The sequence below is a fragment of the Pyxicephalus adspersus genome, chromosome 11 (assembly GCF_032062135.1).
Source record: "Pyxicephalus adspersus chromosome 11, UCB_Pads_2.0, whole genome shotgun sequence".
Lineage (NCBI taxonomy): Eukaryota > Metazoa > Chordata > Amphibia > Anura > Pyxicephalidae > Pyxicephalus > Pyxicephalus adspersus.
In genome coordinates this window covers 57621239-57645825 of record NC_092868.1, presented here as the reverse complement: position 1 = coordinate 57645825, position 24587 = coordinate 57621239, and the positions used below count along the sequence as shown (strand labels likewise).

The following is a 24587-nucleotide window of genomic DNA, read 5'->3' as shown; positions in this document are numbered from 1 at the left end:
TCAATAGATCCCAAAGGATAGAAGCTCAATACACAAGCCACGTCCCTAAATAATTAAAGATTAAAGAAGTTAAGTGATTCTGGAAAAGTGGGACTTTAAAGGCATTACCACCAAAAGAGCATAAATAAAAACGAGTTAAACTATTTTAAAAAGTTCCATGATTTTACCCTGTTTAAAGTAAAACTAAAGTCAACAAAAAAAAAAAAATCACACCTTAATCCCGCAGATTTGTCGATCCAAGTTATTATTATTACTAAACAGGATTTATATAGCGCCAACATATTACGCAGCGCTGTACATTAAATAGGGGCTGCAAATGACAGACAGATACAGACACAGGAGAAGGAGAGGACCCTGGCCCGAAGAGCTTACAATCTAAGAAAGTTTTTTATTCTTTGAATCGCTGTATACATGTCAATTCAAGTCTGACCGGTCAGAGGAGAATCATTTGACTCACAAACCTTCAAATTTTAATTGGGTTTGCGTTAGAGCCTTTTTCTGTCACCAGTAACAAAATGTATTTTGGGGAAGAAGGGGCGATAAATCTGTCCATTAAATAAAGATTGCAATAGGTTCAAAATCTTTCACATTTCACCTAAAAAAAATGACGCTTTCCTTTCCAGTGCCAATGTTCAGTATGAAAAACCTGGAAAAGAAGTATCCTTTAGTACTGAGGGCCCAGCAGTAGCTATGGCCTCTCTTGCTGGGGCCCCGGGTGTAGCTGTAGTGTGAGCCGGGGCCCTTTGTTGTGGCTGTTTGTTGTAGTCTGTGTCCCCATGGTGACACTAACAGCTCAGACAGGATCAGATCTCCAGGAGCAGGCCTGCCGCTGCATCAGATGAGGATTTCAGGTATGACAAAGGATTATTCTGAGAATTCTTTTTTATCTCTTCACAATCTGATGATTATGATGATGTGAGAGTTACATTTCTGCTGATGAATGATCACTTTCAGGGGTTACATTGTAACTTTAGGGTTCAGTCACTGCACATAATGTAAGCAGCCACCCCTCCGCCCCACCCTTCTGTCCAGTGTGATGCATGGTAATGTTTCACAGGTTGCAGTTTTGGGTGCGATGACTGACAGGATGGCGCTCGGTTTGATCTAAGGGAGTGTGACTTTGTAAACACATGGTGGGCTGGGGTTCAAGTCCAACTTTCAGTTTAAATTTGCGAAATACATTCCAATCAAAAAAGGTGTGCAATGTCCTGGGTAGATCTGCCAGCATGCTGCAGCGAAGAAGCCTTGCTCTGGGTGAAGCAGTGATCCCCTTGCAGAGATCTGGTGGGACCCCAGCAAACAAGAACCAGAGCACTCCAATCAGCAGGGGGTGCATTTTTTTTTTTGCAAAGCTTTATAGGTCTCACTTAGTAGGGTTTGTATTTGACCTCTGCAGAGAGACCACTGCTTCCACACAGATCCAGGATCCTTATATGCAGCATGCTGGCAGGACAGGCTTTTCTTCATTGTTACTGGAATAGAGATGGGGCTTCTTCCAATCATAAGTATAAGGTTGAAAGATCACATTTATTATTATTAATATTATTAATAATAATAATTATAATGATAACAATATTAATAATAATAATCAAGATTTATATAGCGCCAACATATTACACAGCGCTGTGCATTACATAGGGGTTTCAAATGACAGACAAATACAGACAGTGAAACAGGAGAAGACCATGCCCCGAAGAGCTTACAATCTAGTGGTATATTTGTATATAATATCTTTGTATGATGTGGTAATAGCAGTACCCGTCAATGGAGACACCGGACCTCCATTATATGGGGAGGGGGTCACATATTTCTGGCCGTATAGTGCACAGTATGTTTTCACCAATGGGTGGAATAATGTCTCTGTAATTGATCACTCCTCCGATTACCTACTGCTGACTTCCCCACTCATAACCTCATCACACGCGTGGCTCCAAGACTTTTCTAGAGCTGCCCCCATTCTCTGAAATGGTCTCCTCCTGCTATTCGGCTTGTTCCTACTTTCTGCTCATTTAAAGCCCAATGCTTCCCCCTCACCTACCCGTCTTCTTCTGACTCCTAAACCTTCACTACTGCCCACCATTCCATATCCCCCTCCTATTTTGATACTTCCCCCACCTCCTAGATTGTAAGCTCTTCAGGCAGGATCCTCTCCTCCTCCTGTGTCACTGTCTGTATCTGTCTGTCATTTGCAACCCCTATTTAATGTACAGCACTGCGTGATATGTTGGCGCTATATAAAGCCTGTTGCTTAATAATATTATTACTCCAGTGCCACAGCAACTGCCCATGTGTTGGCAAATCACACTGACCACATGCTCCATTGTATGCCAACACAAACATGGCGACCCCAATCTTGTCCCGGTGACAACTGTAATATTTTAAATTAAATCTCTCCAATGGGCCACAAACAGCAATAAAGCAGTGCCAAGGGTTCTAACCCTGTCCTGCCCCATTTACAACTAAGAGGGTGAAAAGCTTTTGCTTCATGCTATGCACCCTGTAAATATATTTGACACGAGTGACCCTTCCTCTGAGTGACGCATTATTTTCTACCATCATTGCTCTTTCTATTTAATGGTTGTTCTGCACTCGGTTGTTAAGTTCAGATTCTAACGTTGCAAGCAAGCTGAGCAGAGAATCTACAGGGATTGAATAGTTTTATTATAGCATTTTCTTTTCTTATGTTTGGTAATAAAAACAGATTCAAAGTATTTTATATTTTCTCCTTATTGGCTCCCTTCTCTTTCTCTGTTCTGTATGTAGCTTCAATTAGAATTAGGCAGTCAGAAAGCAAGCAGCAAAGTTCAATAACCTTTGTAGATTCCAGACCCTGTAATAAATACTTGTGTATAAAAATGGGTCAGAACAGAACTTAGCACACCCAGTGGACCAACCAATTCCTTTGAAAGAGATTGGATTGGGTTCATGCTGGCTGGTAATTGACAAAGCAGCTGTGATACATTTTACCTCCTATGGATTACATGGGCCAAGAATAAATGTTTGCCACCTTCCCAGTATCAATGACACCCAAAATATCCATCTTAGCCAATCAGAAAGAAGCAGGAGATAACTAAGTTGATGTTTTTGTTGTATTAGATGACACAGAAGTTCTGGGCCCAAATGGAGTAATGGATTCCGATGCAGATTCTCCATTCACACAAGCTAAATACAACAGATGGGAAATGAAATCGAACCTCAGCCTGGACAGTTTGGAGGACAGCTTGGAAGATTACGACTCCGACAGTTTGTCCGAGGAGAGGAGATACCAATCTGACCTCCAGAACCGGATCCATATAAACGAGGAGGATTTCCATCACACTGCCAATGGGGAGAGCGAGGAGCTCCCCACCACACAGGGCCGACACGAGGAGGATAAGGGCAATGCGCACCAAGAGGGCACCGTACACAGGCACAGCAGGTAATCCTCAATATATCATGGGGTGCAGTGATAATATGTGGCTGTCAGGGGGAGGATGGGACAGAGCAATAGTCTGCAGGAATCTGAAGAGGACAAACATAGAATAGTCTGCAGAATACAGAAATATGAATATGTCAGGCAGGAAATGGTGCCAGAGTTGGGCATTTGACCAAAAAAAAACAAATAATGTAATTTTTCTGTTCACCCCATTTATGAGAGTGGCATCACTTTTAATATTACACTGTATATAGTGCCAACATATTAGGCAGCGCTGTACAAAGTCCATGGTCATGTCACTAGTTGTCCCTCAAAGGATATCACAATCTAATGTCCCTACCACAGTCATATGTCATTACCACAGTGTAAGGACAATTTTGGGGGGAAGCCATTTATCCGCAATGCATGTTTTTTGGAATGTGGGAGGAAACTTCTTATTATTATATTATCATTATTATTATTATTATGGTACCTTTATTCTCCACTTTTTTAAACCTGATACACAGGAAACAAAATCTGCTATTAAAAATGATTGAGGTCCTGGGTTGAAGAAGTTGCTGGGAGAAGGCTGGGATCAGACAATGGGAGCCACACTGCCCACATGTAGAAGTGAAATGTAATGCCACTGGCACCCCTTTTCCTGAATTTATCCAGAAGATTATTCAACTAACAAATCTACAAAATACAGCAATATATATCTATCATGGGGTGGGCAGGATGGAGCAATGCTCTGCAGAACTCCAAGGAGATTAGTTATTAAATAGGTTGTGGAAACAGGCAATGTATCTTTGTAATGAAGATGAAACAAAGCAATGTCCTGCAGATCTCTAGAATAGTCAGTTCAATTCAGAATAAACAATATGTATCTGTGAAGGGGTGGGTGGGTTGGAGCAATGCTCTGCAGAAATGTAGAGTGATTAGCAATAGGATAAGCTGCGGAATATACTATATATGTTTATCAGGGGGAGAATGGATGGAGCAATGTTCTGCAGATCTCTAGAAGGGTCAGTGCTGGATTAATTTGCAGAATATACAATATATATCTTTTAGGAAGGGGATGTTGCAGAGCAATATTCTGCAAAGCTGCAGAGAGGTCAGTGATGTAATAATCTGCAAAATATACAGTATGCATCTATTAGGAGGTGAGGTAGGTTGGAGCAATGTTATGCAGGGATGTAGAGAGGTCAGTGTTGGCATATGTTGCAGAATATACAATATATACCTATCAGGAGGAGAACAGATAGAGCAATGTTCTGCAGATATCTAGAGCAGTCAGTGCTGGGATAATCTGCAGAATATTACAATATATATCTTTTAGGAGGGGAAGGGGATGGAACAATGTTCTGCAGAGCTGTGGAGAGGTCCATGATTGAATATTCTGCAGAATATAGAAATATATATCTGTGAGGATGAAGATGATTGTGCAATGTTCTGCAGGCCTGTAGCGAGGTCCATGATGAAATATTCTGAAGAATATACAATAGATATCTCTTACGAGGGGAAAGGGATGGAGCAATGTTCTGCAGAACTGTAGAGAGGTCCATGGTGAAATAATCTGCAGAATATACAATATAAATCTTTTAGGAGGGGAAGGGGATGTTTAGGAGGGGATGGAGCAATGTTCTGCAGAGCTGCAGAGAGGTCCATGGTGAAATAATCTGCAGAATATACAATAGATATCTTTTAGGAGGGGAAGGGGATGGAGCAATGTTCTGCAGAGTTGTAGAGAGGTCCAAGATTGAATATTCTGCAGAATATAGAAATATATATCTGTGAGGATGGAGATGATGGCGCAATATTCTGCAGAGCTGTAGAGAGGTTGGTGATGAAATAATCTGCAGAATATAGAAATATATATCTGTGAGGCTGGAGATAGAGCAATGTTTTGCTGATCTCCATAGAATAGTGATTAAATTACCTGCAATACACATACAATATATATTTATAAGAAGGAAGCAATGTTCTGCAGATCTCCAGAGAGGCCAGTAATGGAATAATTTCCTATTTTACCAGTATGAAATTGCTTTTTTCCCGAACGGATCATATACTCCTTAAAATCCAAAAACAAGAAAATTACGATCGTTTTTGGCTAACAGCGAGCTGCGCCTGGCACAATCACTTTTCGGGAAGCATTGCAGCGATAAACATTTCTACACAGGATTTTTAAGCGTTTCACAGAAAAGAAAAAAAGAAAAAAAAAAAGGAGCGGATAAATAAAAATCTCTCTTCAATGGCTTAGCGCAGAATGGATTTTGATTCCTGCGAGCTAAAAAAAAAAATATCCCGGCACTCGCTAAGTGTTGAACAGACCGGCGTAAAAGGCACCGGCTGTAAGGCCGCCCGCAGCGTGGCACTGCTCTCATGAAAACTAATGGAAGGCCATAATAAAAATAGCGGCAGGGTAGCCAGCTCCAATGATCACTTTACACATCCATTTTCTCTGCCTGCTGAGCTATTACATAATCCATGAAAAGCTTCGGCTGCAGCATTAATCCCACATTCTCTATTAAACCGTGTTTACTGCCTGCAGAATGGAAGATTTGGGACTCTGCGGAGTCATCGGCCTCTTTTTCACCTCTTCCAGAAATGTCGCCAGTCGGCGGCTGGAGAGCGGCCACCGTTTAATTGCCAAGTTATCGGGAATTAATCTTTCTGCATCAAATATGGGTTTGTGCTCTTTCGGCAACAATTTCAGTCTTTTCTCTGCGCTGCAACTTTGCATTTGTTGCAGAATTGCTGACTCAGAAAATGCATTGTGTTTGGATGAAGTTTATATTTTCATTATTTTGCTTTGTTCCCCTGTCTACATGCATTCAGTTATGGCTGCCTGGCATTTCTCAGTGTGGGGTTCCTTATGGTGACAAAAGTAAGACTGCGTATACACGTTAGATTTTTGTCTTTGGAAAAGATCTTTTACGATTTACTTTTCAACGAGAAAACACTAAAAGATGCATGAACGTGGGGGGAGAACAAGCGAGCGGCACCCCGCTGCGCTCTCTTTTCTTCACATGCATTACGGTTGTATATTGCTTGTGGATCCATCAGGAGGGATCCATAAACGACGTCGCCGGACCCTGTACACACGTCAGATTCTTGTCTGATATCAGCCCTGAAATGATAATGGGACAAGAATCATCTGACGTGTGTACCATGTCTGTGTATGGCTGGGTCTACACAGACGTTTTTAAAAACACATGTTGCGTTTATATGCGTTTTTAAGCACTTTAATTAGTGTTTTAAAGCTTGCCTTTAAAATGCTGGAAAACGCAGATGCTGCTTTTTCACGTTCGTACCGCACTTTTAACGCTTTTACGTTTAAAGTGCTTAAAAACGCGGGAAAATGTCCCACTAAAGTCAATGAAAGCGCTCGCCTGCGTTTTCCCACGTTTTGGGCGTTTTCCAGCTTTAACTCAGCATTTTAATTTTTTAAACGTTGCAAGCAACATTTAAGATAAAGCTCATAAACGTGCCTCAAGGAAACGTCCTGGTGTAGATCAGCCCACTGGAATGCATGGGAATTTCAAACATGGGCTTTAAAAGCCTCAAGTTAAACCCTGGGGAAAACGTCCATGTAGACTAAGCCTAAAACACCTACTTGCAGTCTCCTTTCAGAGGAATTTGTGACCAGGTGACAACACAAGCGGAAAAGACAGAACACAGGTTGTCACCCTACACCAGGAAATATTTAAAGCGGAACTAAACTAAGAAAATCTCACTTACCTTTACTTCCGCAGATCCCTCCAGGGCTTTCCTGGATTGGGTCCCGTGCTGTCCTGGAATCCTCCTTCGTCCCAGCGTAAAGGAAGCAATGGGTGCCGCCATTTTTGTCTGTCTTCTTTCTTCCTCTGGCTATGTCACCCGATCTAGCACTGCGCAGGCGTGAGACTGGGTGACATAGGCTGCTGTAAATGGCCAATAAGGGCCGATCTCAATGCGCTTACGTGAGATCACCATTTTTTTCCCATGTAGGAAAAAAGCCCAGGATCAGGCATGTGCAGAAGGAGTAGCCGGAAGCCCTTTTGGATGTGATGAGGGTATCCCAGGAGGCTCTGCGCTCCCAATTGGTCTTTTCCGCCACAGCAGTATAGACAGAAGGGGAGCTTCACTTTTTACCTTACATAAAAGGGTTGTCTTTGACATCCTATAGGTGCTGTCACCGTATACCAAGGACCAATTTATTAAAAGCTGCAGATCTGATATATATACTAAAAAGGACTATTGGCAAGACATTTAAGAGATCATACAGGAATTTAGTGATTGGGATTACACACACTTCGACAACCCCCCCAGTGGTGGGGAAACATTTTTATGACTTTAATGATATTTATGACTTTTTTGGGCACATGATGCTCCACAGTTCTCATGCCCTCCTTTTTGGGCTGGGTGGTCCTCACTAATGCAGATGTGATGATGCCGCTCTCTGCACCACTGTACAGTGAATGCAGGGTGCTGCGGTGTTGCCACCTTGGTGGGCGTGGCCATGACACCCAGCACTCACAGTTCTTCCTTATCCTTCTGCTGAGGTCATGGAACCTGATAGACTGAGGACACCTTTTGGTGACGAAGGGGTATTGCAAGGGACTGCTGTGCATTAAAGCTGAATTTTGTTCCCAGAGCCCTCAGATGCGAATCGGTAAAACATGAACCTATGTACCTGCACCCCTGTAGGTGCCTGGAGGACCCAGGTTATGCCTTAAAAATAGGTCATCATTATCATCCCCATCAATCTTATCACACTCTTAACTTTCACAGCATCTTTCTGCATCTCCTTCCTATAAATTATAACCATTTCAATAATTTTGCCATTTTCTTTCAGTGCACAAAGTCTTTTTGAGCGCATAGAAATAGCCAATAAGAAGGTAGGAAATGGCACACGGGTGAAATAAACAGGACGCATTTCATGCCAGACACATGGGGATTAGAAGCCGCTAAATGTTTTAATGGGATTCTTCGCTAGTTTTGGCAAAGAAAAGGCAAATTTGCACCTCAATAACATCTGCCCGTCCTGTCCTGCAACTGCTTACATCCATTTACTGCGCCACTTGAAAGCCATCCCATCCATACTGAGCAGATGCTACCGGTTTAGCCATCTGGAGAAGGTCGCATTCCCCTCGACGCTGCGGAGATCCCGCCATTGCAATCAGAAACAAGCAATTAATGCGATGCGGGGTGACGTGTCGCAGGGTGACACCATTCAAAAATGATGCAAATGTAAAGAAATACATTCACAGCATCTCAGGTCAGTGACCCCATACAAAGCAAAAGCATATTTTAAAAAGAGGAGACTACTTTTTCTGAGCCTGAAATCTTTCCCTATGGAGTCCACACCTCCTAATCTATAGGTTGGCTGCCTTAAAGCTGAACACCAGGCTGCCTATAAAAGACAGACATGCTACTTATAGGGCCTGGTTTAATAAAGCTCTCCAAAGCTGTAGAAGATACAATTTCATCAGTGAATCTGGGTGATCCAGCAAACCTGGAATGGATCTGGTCCAGGACTGAAAGCATTTGCTAACAAATGGCAAATGACTTTTAAAAAATCCATCTCAGGTTTGATGGATCACCCAGCTTTACTGATAAAAGTGTATCCTCTCCAGCCTTGGAAAGCTTTGATAAATCAGGCCCATTATACCATAATTTAATGCAAATTTAAAATGCAAGCAATGCATGTAGCTAAATTTGTCTTGGTATCATGTGCAGAGCTCAGATTGAGGGAGGGAGAAGCCACACAAGGAGCCAATGAGCTGTGTTGCAGGAAAGGAATGGAACATTCCAAGGCTCCAAGGAGGAGAAAGCAAAGATGAGCTTATAAACCTGTTGATTCTTTTCGTATCGTCCAATCAAAGGCTGGGGGTGGAGCAAGACCTGTCATTGTTGCTTTATTACAGCATAGAAAAATCAGGTCTCACGCCCTGCCAGACCAGCCTGTAATGTGTAGCAAAGATGCAAAAATCTCAGGATTGGATAGACAGAAATACAAATTTCTGGCAGGTAAAACAGCTGTATGAAAGTTGATTGGAATTAGACTTTAAGCTGGACTGGTGGATTATGGGGGCAGAATCCCCACCCCGGTGTCACAGAGGACGTCGTACAGTCTTGTTAGGGTGTTGGTGTCACACATAGATCAGGATTGGACCCTAATGCAAACCTGCAGAATCCTAAACTGACATCAGGTCAGCTGATAAGGTTAAGCTCAGATAAGTGAGAAAACAGAAAGGTCCCAGCGGTTGGCACTTTGCCAGTCAGTGGCCCCAAATGATATGCCAGTTCTTGATGAACCAGTGTTTAGACATACCAGGAGATGGCAGTACTGATCCACTCCCTACTGCCCCCACAGGTGGGATGCTGCATGTATTTTGTGTACACTTTCTGGGCATTAGCCTCACTGCAATGTGAATGGATACAAATCTCTTAGCATGCCATTGTCACACAGGCCACCGACAGCTGTAGAAGTGGGGTATATACCCCACCCCTATCCCATACACCCCACAATGCATAGTCCCGGGTTTATGCAACCACAGAGTAAAGCACAGCTGACACGTTTCGCCTGGGCAATAAAGCATTTTAGCTCTATGATTTGAACCCCTGTAGGGTGGTGTATCAGTGTGAGCTGTATAGGAACATCAACTTTTCAGTGAGTCTGAGCACAGGTGGGTGTTTGTCAGAGGTGCATTTATTGGGTGACCTACGGCTATAAACCAGTGTTTTCCATTACTATCCCTTCTATAATTACTATATCCACAGCTCACAGTATATTAGTGTGGTGGTCAGTGGGAAGAATTCCTCTTACAATGCTGGCCATTGGGAAGAATGTCACTCCTACAGATAGCCAAATAGATCATTGCTGTCACTTAGTCTGACCTGAGAGGTGCAAAATGATCATTGCTCAAGGAACCCCCAGCAACCTCTGGTTGGGAAACACTGGTCTGCCCCCAATGGGGTTAAACACAAAAAAATGTGTATTTCTGAGATTTGTGCATCTTTGATACATAATACAGACTGGTCTAGCGGGAGACACTGGTCTGATCCCTATGGGGGTTAAGGTGAAGAACTAAGGGGTAGGGGGTGGTTTAGGTTTGGGCACAAGGCAGGAAGGGGATAAGGGTTGGCAAAGGATTTTACAACTGGAGGAAGGACATCTCAGTATGGTTAGTCATTTAGATCAGACCATTGGTATCTCTCTCTAGGAAGTAGATGGTGACCACCATTGTTGATGCCTAAGCACTGCGATCTCTACCTGCATGTACTTACATACAACATATACCTGGTGACAGGTTCTCTTTACCATTGACATGAATAAAGCGGCTCCATTACTACAGAAACATTTCCCCCAATTACAATGATGGAGCAGCAGCAGCTCATTATCCGAAGGGAAACATTTCATTTATTACAATTTATTCAGCAGACACCGAGCACACGGCAGCAAGAAAATAAACCGAGCAAGGAAAATCTATCAGATTATCAAGATGGAAAAAACAAAAAAATGACATTTGTAAGTAACAGGAGAGGAAACAGTTTGAGGTGTGAAAATTCAATATTGCCGGCATTGATGTCAAACAATTCCACAACTTTAATGAAATGATTATTTTGCTTAATGACTTTACTTCCAGGCCGGCTTAAATTGCTCAGGTTACAACCAGGGGCCATTAGAAAGTGACACCCGCTTTAATTGTGTCACCAGTTATTAAAGCGGGACTCCGCTAGGATGCGGTGTACCACTTACCCACAATGCCTGGTTCTAGACAAACCCGGACCTCGGAAAATGCTGAACCGGCTATGGATTGATAGCTTTCTATGGAGCCCTCTGACTGGTGATGACAACATTTAAGGATTGTTCCTGCACATGGCCAGGTCAGGATAGGGAAATAAAACTCCCATCATGGCCTTCGCCCTACTCGGCTGCTGCATGGACCGTGCTATCACAGAGCACAAGAGGAGGGCACAGATTGAAGATGGGAATATTATTAATAATAAACAGTAAGGCATAGAGAAAGGGATTTTCTTGTGGACAGGTATACAGTTAAAATGAACAAATGTATTCAATTTTTTACAGTAAAATTGCATAAAGATTTTTTTGTAACATGAAAACATAAACAAAGTAACAATAAAGGTACCCAAGGTACAATAGTTTGGCCGATATGTGTAAACCCGACGCGTTTCGCAGGTGAGATCCTGCTTATTCAGGAGAGCATCAGTTACCAGGAAGTCTTAGATGGAGCGCTGTATGACGTGGAGAAAATAAAGTGTATTATAAAATGTTTGGTGCAAGGCTTCACCATAGCATTGGGCAAAACCACACCATGAGACTCGTCACAAGAGGTAGACAACCATCATCACACAGTAAATCATAGTGGTGAGTTTGTGCATGATCTCCTAGATTGTAAGCTCTTCAGGGAAGGGTCCTCCCCTCCTCCTGTGTCACTGTCTGTATCTGTCTGTCATTTGTAACCCCTATTTTATGTACAGCACTGCGTATTAAGTTGGCGCTATATAAATCCTGTTTTATAATAATAATAATATGTACACAAAGGCATGTTACTTAAATCCTATAAAAGTTTGTACAATCAGATTGTATGATCAGCTTCATACAGACTTCGCATCTCTTGCAGATCACAGGCCGTAAAATCCAGCTACTCCGAACTCAGATACGACCCAGACTGGAGGAGAAAACAAAGCTTTCAGGACAGATCGTCTGATGATGAAGAGGAGATATCGGGTGAATCTCCCAGATACTCCGACCTTTTTTCACCAGAGGTGCCCAGACCCCATCAACCAGACAACACCACAGTACGCGGCCAGAATATCACCACCACCCTCCAAAGAGGTGTACAATCCAAAGTCATTACAAATGCAACTCCACAGCCTGCCAGGCACCAAAGTGGCAAAGAGAATGCAAAATGCGTCAGAGCACCCCACCAAAACAAGACAACCACCGAAAAGAGGGCAGAGGATGCAGCCAGGAAAGACTTCATAGAAAAAAACAAAGCAACTTTGGGAGTCCGCGGACAGAGAAAAAGTTCTTATCTTCACTTGTACAAAAAAAGCAGCGATGAGAGCAGCTCTGATCAGGTACGTCAACGGGATCTCTTGCAAAGTAGTTTAGGAAGGGGTAAAACCCTACTGGTAGGAAGGAAATTTGAGTCTTGGTTGGGTTTGACTGCTCCATTGCATACAAATAAATCTGAGCAAACTTCAAAGTGGTTGATAAGGTAACAACTGACAACAGTTGGCATGGTACATATTACCTGAGAGCCAGTTTGATAAAGGCACACAGTAAGCAGCATTCCCATTGGCCGTTGTTGTCAGGGACTGCTTTTCAGAGAGCTTCCGTATATATATGAAACAAATCAGAATATTGGGAGCCCCAATTAGTGGTTTCAGGTTGAGAAGAGAAAAAACAATTAATAAAAACTAATTAGGGCTTACACAGGGAGACGCAGTGATCTCTCAGTGTTATCTGCAGCTCCCAGTTTGGAAGCTCGCGTCCTGCACACCGAAGAGCCGAGTGATATGGAGGAAGGAGAGGATCCTGCCCCAACAATGCTATCTTACCCCACCTCCAAGGAATGTGCCTTCACTGCTTCAGCCTGGCACAAAGAGGGTCTAACCCACAGTGTTTATCAACCATGGTTCCTCCAGAGGGAGCTAGGGGTTCCTTGGGCAATAAGCAGTTTGTACCTCTCAGTGACACCAGTGATGTTTTGGCTATCTGTAAGGGTGACATTCGTCCCAAAGGCCAGCAATGTATAAGGAATTCTTCCCACTGACCACCACACTAATATACTGTGAGCTGTGGATAATGGAATTATAGAAAGTGTTCTCTGAAGACCTGAAAGTTATCTCAGGGGTTTCCTTTGGAATGTGGGAGGAAACCCACGCAGACACGGGGAGAACCTGCAAACTCCATGCGGATAGTGTCCTGGCCGAGATTCGAACCTGGGACCCAGCTCTGCAAGGAGTGCTATCCTCCGAGTGGTGATATTTTTTCTAAAAATTGTCATTTCCATTATTCTGATCAAATTCATATCCATCTCTAAGAAAAGGCCTCAGTTTCTCTTTAAACAATAAATCCTCCGACAACACGCACAAATCCATCAGCACGATTCCGGTGTTCAAAGACCCAATAACGTTGAAAAATTTGTATCCCAAATCGGCGTAATTCGGTTTTTAGACGTTTCTCCCATATTTGCAAAATGGCCTAAATTTAGCAGAAGAGCCTAATAGTTTCTTTCACTTTATGCTTTTTCCCTGATGCTAAGTGCATTTGTGGGTTTGTTTTTTATGTTTTTTTCCTTTTTTTTTTTACTTGGTAATATTCCCATAATGTGAACTTTTTAGTGTTTTGATATTGTCTAAGAACCTTCTGTTTCTTTGAGAGAGAGAGTCACAAGTACACAAGCAATCTCGCTCAGCCGTCCTCAGCACGAATGGCTTCCATCCTCGCGGTCCTCACTTCAAAGGCTGGAACATAATGTACAATTTTTTAATGGCTCTGGAGCACGAGCACTCAGACAGGCAGCGCAGCGCGCCCGGCCCCCGTGTAAACACCTCATCAGAATCGTCTCCGCTTCCACAATAGCGGCCAAATGCAATTCGAGGAGGCCGAGCCTTTGATGTCCGGGATTCTGGGGCCGATTCCCAGTCCCGGATAATAACATGCTATGATTGCTTGTCTTTGTTGTCCTCTTTGCTGCAGAGAAGCAATTACAGGCCCCAATTTAGCCGAATAGACATTACACAGCTTATGATGCTCAAAATGCAATTTCATTTGATCATTTGCTCAATTTGATTGGTATTAATAGAAGAAGTTCACAAAACAGGCAGTCAGAGGTTACGGCCCGTTCCTCTTTCAAAGGGCTAATGTAGAAGCATGTTTCGCCAGCCCGGTAACCTCTCGCTGCACCGATACAATGCGTCAAAGCAACACGATCGTACAATGAGATAAACAAAGACTTTTTTTTTTGCTTTTGGTAAATAGATTATGTTTTATGGAACGCGGGGAAATCACTTAATGCATAATAAGCGTGCTATAATTACACAGTTCTGCATACAGTCCACCTGCTAGCACCGGGAACTGAAGGGCATTCAGGACACCAGTGACACCAATGAGAAGCCGGCGCTTTATTCATGATCAGATTAGTAATAATAAGTATTAGTAATACCTTGGGACAGGTAGGAGTGGATTGTGGAGTTATATAGGTGAAAGTGACAGATTTTAGGAAAGTTTAGGTAGGCGGTCGAGATACATCAGAAAGATGGCCACAGACTAACAATGACTTGGTAGACAAGTGGAAATAAGCAAACACATTGGGCCTGATCTATTAAAGCTCTCCAAGGCTGGGGAGATTACACTTTCACTGGTGGACCAGGGTGATCCAAAAAAATCTAGAATAGTTTGCTAGACAATGTTTTGAATCCTGGACCAAATCCATTCAAGGTTTGTTGGATCACCCAGCTTCACCGAAGAAAGTGTCTCCTCCCCAGCCTTGGAGAGCTTTAATAATCAGGCCCATTGTTGGGGGGGGGGATTCACCAAGTAAACAAGTAAAAATAGGTAACACGTTTCAGGAGGTCAAGCTGAATCCTCAGGGATTCATCATCACAGAATAATGGCCAATAGTAAAAACCAGCATGGGGTTAACAAGGATCCATTAGTATTAATGATGGGTGAATCTTATGGGAGTTCATTTCCTTCTGGGTTTGATGAATGTTAACCAAACCCTGCTGGAGGAAAACAAAGAGATCTTTTCACTGCCAATCACTTGCCCTGCATAGTTTTTCTGACTCTATCAAGTTGTCAGTAGCTGAGTTTCTAACAAGTTCCCTTAACGGCTGTGTGAAAGGGACGCTGGGATTTTTATATAATGAATCCTAACAGCCAATCACCTTTTATTTTTTAATCGCCTTTCAAAAGACATGAACCGGCTCTAAAAAATGTTTTTATTTCTTTTTAAGAACAACGGAAAACCAGTCAGCAGCGAATCTCAGCCTGTGAAAGAACCAAAAGGAAAAAGCCCCATAGGGGCGGCCACAGGGGAGCCCGGAGGACCCAGCAAAGGACCAAAATCAACAAATCTGGAGAATCTGCTATTGGTCAGAAAGGACAATATGGAGGTTTACTCTGGACCGCTGAAGGATGAATCTCTAAAAATCAATTATTTTCCTCCTGGAGGATTCAGAAATATTTATTTATCACCACAGGAAGATCCCGAAATTTATACCAAAAACTTTGTTCACTGGAAACCGCAGGAGCTGACAATTCAGAATTCGGAGATGATGGCAGCACATACCTGGGAAAGGCATTCTGGGTAAGAAGCAGGAGTCATGTGACAATTATTCTAGTCTGTATAGCCCCTATAATTTATTATAAGGGCTTCTGATATTGATGTGCAGGTTACACAATGGTTTATTTATCACATGTTTAATACTTATTTCACAAATAAAATGAACAGTTAGAAGAGACCCCAAAGGTCGGCATTGTTCTGGGGCCCCTAAGTGTCAGGGTATTAGAATTTTGGGATGCAATGCTCAGCATGTAATTGTTCTGGGGCCCATAAGTATCCGGATATAATATTTCTGCGATACAAAGTTCAGCATGTAAGTTTTTCTGGGGCCCCAAGTGTTAGTGTCATGTATTTTATAGTCCTGGCCCCCCAAATTGTTGATGTGTCATTCTGTTCTGTTTAGGACACCCCCATTGCTGGCATATTATTATTTTGGGTCCCCAGTCTCTGCAAGTTTCTGATCCGTCAGGGGTCAGTCAGGGGTGATTTGACCCGTTCACAATAATACATCCCATCATATGTTTTTTTTTTTCTATTAAGGTTGTCACAGCCGGAAGTCCAATCCCTGCAGGAATTCCCCATCCCCTCTCCGGTGACACATAACCTCGCCCGTGACCCCTTCTTCCAACAACACAACATTCCCCTAAAAAACGCACCCAGTAAGGACAGCTCGAGGGGGAGCAATCCAGAGGATGGGGGTCAGCCACCCCGAAAGGGGCACCGCGTGGAAGAGAAAAATCAGAAGGTAACAATGGAACCAATGTAGATCAAAAAATCCTCCAATTTCTTCAGATTCTAGAGGAAAATGGGCCCGATTCACTAAGCTGTGCATGTGAAATTTTCTCCATAAAAACCATGTGACTTATTTTTTGCTGCCTTTGCTACAAATGTCAGTGGTTCTGGTAAAATCCCTAAAATTACACAAGCTTTATTATGCCAGTCTCAGGTCCAAAGTCTTTCTTACTTTGAATCTGCAGCTTTTATTAAATTATTATTTTGAGAGCCTACCATGATGCTTGTTAGGGCACCTTCTGTTATGGGGTGACAACGCTCTGTTCAGGTCTCCTAAGTGTTGTCACCCAGGCATCCTATGGAGACTACACAAATAAACCAGGGGGACTTACCCATGTAATGTGTAGTAAAAAAGCACTTAGCTATATTAGAAGCCTGGGTGATATTAGGAAACCTATGCTGGGAAAAGGCATGGTAGCCATTGCTGGAATTCATGGCGACAGGAAGTGGCTGCAAGGAAAAAGATTTTCAGTGCAAAAAAAGACTAAAATAGCATTTATATTGGACTGCATGGTGGCTCAGTGGTTAGCACTCTGGCCTTTGCAGTGCTAGGTCCCAGATTCAAATCTCGACCAGGACACTATCTGCATGGAGTTTGCAGGTTCTCCCCGTGTCTGTGTGGGTTTCCTCCGGGTACTCCGGTTTCCTTCACAATTCAAAACCATGCAGTTAGGTTTTTGGCTTCCCCCAAAATTGACCTTCGCTGTATTAAAGACATATGACTATGGTAGAAACATTAGATTGTGAGCCCCTTTGAGAGACAGCTAGTGATATGACTATGGACTTTGTACAGCACTGCATAATATGTCGGCACTATATAAATACCATGTAGTAATAATATATTGGGCAAAATAATAATCACTTTGCTAAATTATTGGATATTTGCGGCCTATGCCCAATCTGTCTGGTGTGTGGTGACGCTCCAATTGGATTTATATTGAGCTGGATATTTATAGCGGTTGGTCGGGAACCCCCATATATAATACTATGATTTTCCTCCAGACACATTATGGGCAAATCCCTACAGCTCCTCATCAATAGTCCCGACCCCCAAGAAAATGCTTTGAATTTGCCCCAACTCCCCCAATCCCCCTCCCTGTCTTTGCAATTAACGAGACTTCTGTTAAAATGTATCGCATGCACCTCTAGTGGGACTCCGCTGTGCCGCCATGCCTTATTATCCAGCGTGTGTCACCAGCCATTAGCTATCTCGGCGCTGTTGCTCACCTGCTCTTTGATCCAGTTATTGATCGCAGCCGCCGGACAAAGAGGCAGCTCCGGGTTAGGAATTGCTGCGGCCTTTCAGCAGCTCTCTTGTTCAGCGCGGCTGGTGGACCTTTTACACTCCTTGGGGAGAGAGCAGCGCATAACAAATCTGGAAATAATTAATAGAAAACGATTATGTTATGAAAATGAATCCGCACGGGGGTCACCGCGCCCAGCCTGACAAACACTTTGTTCCCATTGAGAAAATGGCGTTTTTCGGGGACATAAAGCGGCGAGGAGGAGGGGTCGTAGTGGCGAGCTATAGAGGAGCAGAAATTTCTGTTTTGCTGAAATTAAATGATTATAGAATTAATTTTTATGTATACACATTAAGCCGTCAACTGCCTTTGTTTTGTTTTACGTTAGATCTGAATCCATTCACCAGGAACGCCGACATGATGAAAAATACAGATAATCATGATCATAGTGTTATGGCGGTCGGTGTCCCCGCTGAGATTTATTCTAAAGGTCAGGGAGACAGAAAGTGATACAAAATTCTAAATTTTATTCATGGTCACTACAACAGGAAGTGAGGGTCAATCCTCCAAAGGGGACACCTGCTCAAGTGGGGGGTTTATCTCAATTCCTGTTGGGATTGTGAGGCAGGAAATGTTTGGAATGCCATGGAACACATCAGACTCTGTGTGAGGTATTGAATCATCTGCCGTCTTGTCTTATTCTAGATGTTGATCAGTTATTTGAAGCAAGAAGTAAAACTTGGAGGAATCGGACCATCGTATGCCATCAGCCAGGAGAAGGTAAAGCAACGATTGTATTGGTTTATGTCTGGCCTACTAAATACATTGCTAAAAAAAAAGGAACACGAAAACTGAAATCACAAATCAGATCTCGATAATTAAATTTTCAAATTGAAAATCTCTATTGATATACATTGGGTATATACAAGAATAGTCATTGGAAATCAAAACCAACGACTCACTGGGGGCCGAATTCAAAATAACGCTGAAAATCGAAGTAAAAAGCCGGAATAACAGAATGATGGAATTCATGTGAATTATATAACAATCATGTGCCTTTATGAGCGCCCTCTAATGACTGGGCACACTTCTGATGAGATGGTGGATGGTGCCCTATGGGATCTTCTCCCAGAACTGGATCAGGGCATCAGTGAGCCCCTGGACAGAGTTGGTTACGCCGACACAAAATGTCCCAGAAGGTCTGTATTGGATTTACGTTTGGGAAATGTGGGGGCCAGTCAATGGTGTCAATACCTTTGCCATCCAGGAACTGTCTGCACACTCTGGGCATGTTAGGTTGGACATTTTTCTGCACTAGGAGGAACACAGGCCCTAATGCACCAAATGGGTTTGTGGATTTTATTCTGGTACCGTTACCCATTTTTCCTGGATACCATTACCTAGCGTGTGGAGCTCTGCGTGGCCTTCCAAGGACATGTCCCCCCCCTCCTTCCCAGATCATTCCTGACCCAAACCAGCATTTTAATGTTAACAAAGAGCATCTCCAGACTGCCGCATGTGCTCAGAAAAACGTGTGCAAAGAACGGGGACACAAAGGGCAAACCTGCCAGTTCTGGTGTTCTTTGGCAAATGCCAATTGAGCTGTACAGTGCCATGGTGTGAGCAGAGATACCATCAGAGGACGGTGGCCCACATGCCACCATGTCCTAAGACCCACCTCATGGTATCTCTTTTATGCTTTTGAACCTATGCTGGGAGGCTCAGAAAGTCGTCATGTGACAGCAAATATGGATGTGCCATCTTGGAGCATCCAGACTCCCTTTGCCATCTAAGCGGTGCTTCAGGTACTATCTCGTGCTGCTGTACAGTACCAGTAGGGGGCGCAAAATGCTATAAAAATCAGTCAGGAGAAATAAGGAGAGAGAACTAGTCCATGGTAAAACCGTTTCCCCTTCGAGGGTTGCTTTGCGGTTGCCCCTCCTGTCCACCTGTTGTTCCTCTCATTTACACTACAGCTGGTGAACTGGTTCACAACAATTTAGATTCCCTAAATAGACAAATTTAAATCCCAAAAGTTTCATTGACTTGGTGTTATACCATGTTGATTTAGTGATTCCTTATTTTTTAAAGTGGTGTAAATATTTTTTAAATAAATATTCTGGTGATAGGCTCTCTTTAATTTGACCTATTGCCTTCAGTAAATTCCCCCAAACTTTCCAAATTTTCACAGAAAACTGCTCATTGCTCTGAAGTCATGCAGGTCCTAATGGGTGTTGTGCATTTTGTGTCATGGTGTACAAGACCCATGTACTCTCTTCTGTGTATTCATCGGCGTATCACAGCACCAATGTATTCCCACAAAGGGCTCTATTTATAAATGATTCCCCCAGTCAATTCCTCTGAAATGCGCTGACAGATGGTCAGTTCTCTCTACAGGTCTCCTATTAAAACAATGACTCGTTCTGCCACCTAGTGGCCAGTTTACAAAAGTGCATAGCTGTCACAATAGGAAATGAATAGGAAAGAAACTAATATTATGGGCAAATTGACAGGGAAATCATTTATAATTAAAGCCTTTTGTCTTGTGGTGAAATATAGGGTCAGTGTGTGGTTTAGTGTGTTGATTTTGGCTGATGACCCATTCCCCAAATGCACATGCAATTTAGAAGGCAATCGCATTTAATGCAGATAAAAGTTTACACATGTAAAAAAATATCTGCTTGGATTGCATTATGTGTAATTGTTGTTTATTAGGTTTTTTCATTATGATTTTATTGCAGAAAGCACAGCTAAAACAACAGAAGGAATATGCCAAAATCATACAGGAACGGAACAGGAACAAACCAATGAAAGCACGAGAAATGCCGATTGTACAAAATGACGGCAATAAAGGAGCAAGACTAAAGGTAACTGAACTCACCAGGTTCACAATGATCAGCTTTCATCCTTTCACCGGCTGCGTTTATAGCAATTCATATGGAGGATACAGCATTTACTATATATAAAATCAGAAAGCCATCATACTCAAAGGAAATTGGCTTACTGATTTTCTCAGAAGTCTACACAAGGATATAAGTTACACCTTAGGCAGCCCCTTCAATAGAAATTTTAGTTTTAGTGAGATACTCCTAAGGTAGCTTGCTTTTAAAGGATGCAGCTCTTCAGCTTTCCTCATCAGAACCCTGAAAATTCACCATATGGTTATAATCCACTGACCCTTGAATCTGTCTAGAAAGGACAGGGTGAACCTGAAGTGTAGGAACTGCAAAAAAAAAAAATGCCTTTGGTGACCCCCGTGTCACCCGTGCCTCCAGTGTCTTCCTTCCGCTTGTGTTTCCCTGTGTCTTTTGTGACCCCTGTGTCACCTGTGCCTCCAGTGTCTTCCTTCCCCTTGTGTTCCCGTGTCTTTGGTGACCCCCATGTCACCTGGGTCTGTTTCTGGTATTTGACTCCTGGCTTTGTTTCTAAACTCGCTTGTTTGTTGTCTGCTCAACCCCAGCCATTTTTTTGTGTCTGCTGATTACCGCACACTGTTTTGCCCCAACCTAGCAACAGCCATCAGCGCAACATCCTCGCCACTAGAGGCTCTGGAGAAAACCAGGTTTGCTTTGATTCTGTGCCTTGGCTGTTCTTAAGACTAACCCCACCATTGAGCAAGCCATAGCGCCCCCTAGAAGCACTATCTCTCAAAGCGTGACTTTTGTATAACGTGATTGCTGATGGTACAAAGTCACAAGGACATGCTGTGCCACTGTAAGCCTAATTATATCTCTCAACTGGTGTATGAAATTTCCTGACTGTACAGAATTAAATATAAAGTAGGGAAGGGTTACATCCCAAAGTTGCTGTCTGTGTCCCTTCTGCAGAGATTCCCCCCCTTTATTTGTCCTTGTGACCATTTACACTGTGGCCAAAAGTGAAGGGAAACCCAACCCAAAATTCTACCCACAGAGCAATAGGAGAGGGAAACTCTTCTACTGGGGATCTGTTACAGAAAGCAAAATTTTGTTAAAAAAAAGGCACCATTGTAGCTAAAAATTACTTAAAAAGGGGTTTTTACACTTCCCTGCCCTGTGCATGGAGGAATAAATTATGATGATTCCAGATATCTTCACCAGAGTGAGGGGCAATGAAGACCCCTCTGGCTGCTGTGGCGGTTTGGTTGGAAGGCGAATTGATGAATCTCTGAGTCATTACTTTTTATGGAACAAGTTGCTGATTTTCTATTTCCTCTAATTCCTATATATTGTCCATTTTCTCTGGTTTCAGAGCCTGGAATACGCTAAGAGCATTCCGCGGCCACAGCAATCTCCCAAAGTATCCATCGAGAAGCAAGCCGATGGTGGCATAAGACGAGCGATGAGCTACGATACCCTCCTCCCGCACACCAAACTCCTCGAAGACCTAAAGGCCCGCCATGAGCAGGAGAAGTTGGCCGTTGCCACTATAAGCGCACTCCACATTATATGACCACACGTTATATACGACCTACACCTGCCATTTGTTTGACGTATTTCTTGCAACACACTACTATGTTTTTTTTTTTAATTTGCACCTATTCAGGGATGGACGGGTCCACAAACAAAACACTAGTTGGCCCGAGTCCTGGGACTCCCAGAATTTTGATATGCCCTCTGGGGCACTTGGCAACTGCTGCCCTGCAGAATATACCACTGTGCCAGTAAAGCTATGGATTCTGGTGGGTCCTTCTCCTGACTACCTCACATGGGCCCCAGGTCCCCCAGTATGTCCCTGCATCTTACATGACCCATACTGGGGATGGGCCAAGCTTAAAGGTTGCATGGAATACACACCCACCATGTGTACCCGCCTATAATCCTGCAGCCCGTCCTTTCCAAAAAATCAGATGTTGCCTATCATTCTGCAGCCCGCCCTGTGCAACCAATCAGATGTCACCTATCATTTGCAGCCCGCCCTGTCAAACCAATCAGATGTCACTTATCATTCTGCAGCCCACCCTGTGCAATCAATCAGATGTCACCTATCATTCTGCAGCTCAGATTAATAACTGTTAATGCAGAACAGAACACTGTTTTTTATATTAGACCTTATCTCATGTGCTCGGCCATAGGCGGTCATATTTATTTAACGTTATTTTGTAATAAAATTTGATACATAAAAATGAACCTGTCTTTATTACATTTTTATACTAGAAAAGTTTCTGTTATTTTAGCTGTGCAGTTGCCTGAATGTGAACTCTTCTAAGCAACCAACTTCCTACAACCATACCGAAATGCTAAAATGTCCTTGTTCAGCCACTTCCTGTTATGGGGTGACAGCGCTCTATCCTTGCTTCTAAATTCAGCTCCTATGTTGTTATCCTGCCATTTGTAAACACAATATACAGACATGGGCCACCAATGCAGCCATGAAGACAGGAAGAGGCAGCACTGTGGCGGCCCGAGGTCACTAGCACTGAGATGAAGCAAAAGATGAAAAAAATGTAAAAACAAGGATTTTTTTTTTTAGAAAACAACATTTTATTTATAAATGCACAGTGCACAGTAATGCCATCCTGGTAAGGTTTGTACACATAATCTCTGCCCGGCTGTCCTCCCCATGACCCATCGGTAGAATTATTCTATGTACTCTGAGTGTTCTAGGGTCGGTGGGGACTTTTCTTTGCACACAGATTGTTACTCTGCAATATATAGAAGTATGCACTTGACATGTAATAACATTTATCAGGTTGCAGCTGCTGCGACGTTGCTCATGGTTCCATCACACGCTCGGTGAGAAGGACGTAATTGATCCCTATGGCCTGTGTGATTTAGGTGTGGGAAGAATAAATGGGATCAGAAAGGAATGCACTAAAATCAGCATTTCCCAGTATTTGTAAAGTGGACCTGTCATTAAAATACGCATGTCATGTGAATCATCAGCATTACCAAATACATTACTGAAATTTCAGAAGGGCTTAATTTATAAAACAGGGAATCAAACATTCCCTCGTGGGAATGGTCCAGGTCTATGTGTTTCAATGGTAGTAATTGATTCACACCAGGGAATGTTTCTATGTGTTATAAATGGAACCCTAATTGTTATATTTATTTAAAACTTTTTTTAGGAACTACACAACCCGGTCAGTGTGGACTCATGACTTTTTTTGGTGCTGAACAAAAATATTGTCATTAATGTTTTGTGTGCTTATACCATGCTGAAACCTGACATAAAATGCAAGCTTCTCAGCCAAAATCCTAATATCTAAATATTTTACTGAGCATCACCACAGTGCATAAATCACAGAACTATTAAAGCAAGATATAATGCACTTATGTCCCATCTGTGCATGCCCAGTCTTGCATTGGCAGCCCATTTGAAGTAAATGGGCATTCCTAATGCAATACACATCAATGCATGAGTACTGAATGTTACCTGCGTGTGCATTACTGCAATGCGCCAGTCCAGCGTTTCTCAAACAGGGTTCCTCCAGAGGTTGCTGGGGGTTCCTTGGGCAAAAATGAGCAATTTGGACCTCTCAGGTGACACCAATGATCTTTTTGGCTATCTGTAAGGGTGATCTTCTTCCCAATGGCCAGCAATGTAAGAGGAATTATTTCTACTGACCACCACACTACATATACTGTGATCTGTGGATATAGTAATTATAGCAGAGGGTCCCTGAAGGCCTGAAAGATATTTGAGAATTCCCCCATGTTAAAAACTGTCGAGAAACAATGACCTGGTGTGATTGTGTCCTAAGTAGGTGATCTGATGGTGTTTTACTGGCTGTCACTTGGTAGCAGGACCCACATTGCAGGTGCATGCAGTAACATTTACACTGCACTCCAACACACCTAGGCAGCACACCGCAGTGCACTTATTTCCCATTTGTCATGAATGCCCAGTTTTGTGTTGGCAACCAATTCA

General features: G+C 42.9%; 1 protein-coding gene across 1 annotated transcript; it reads left to right on the top strand.

Annotated features, from left to right (window-relative positions):
- The first annotated feature begins 676 nt into the window (after positions 1-676).
- On the top strand, positions 677-22843 carry JHY (junctional cadherin complex regulator). Its single transcript, XM_072426655.1, has 8 exons — positions 677-851; positions 3097-3418; positions 12025-12484; positions 15371-15723; positions 16240-16444; positions 18441-18515; positions 20477-20602; positions 21966-22843. The coding sequence occupies exons 1-8, from the start codon at positions 839-841 to the stop codon at positions 22164-22166; spliced, it is 1755 nt and encodes a 584-aa protein (XP_072282756.1). The 5' UTR covers positions 677-838; the 3' UTR covers positions 22167-22843.
- Positions 22844-24587: the final 1744 nt, after the last annotated feature.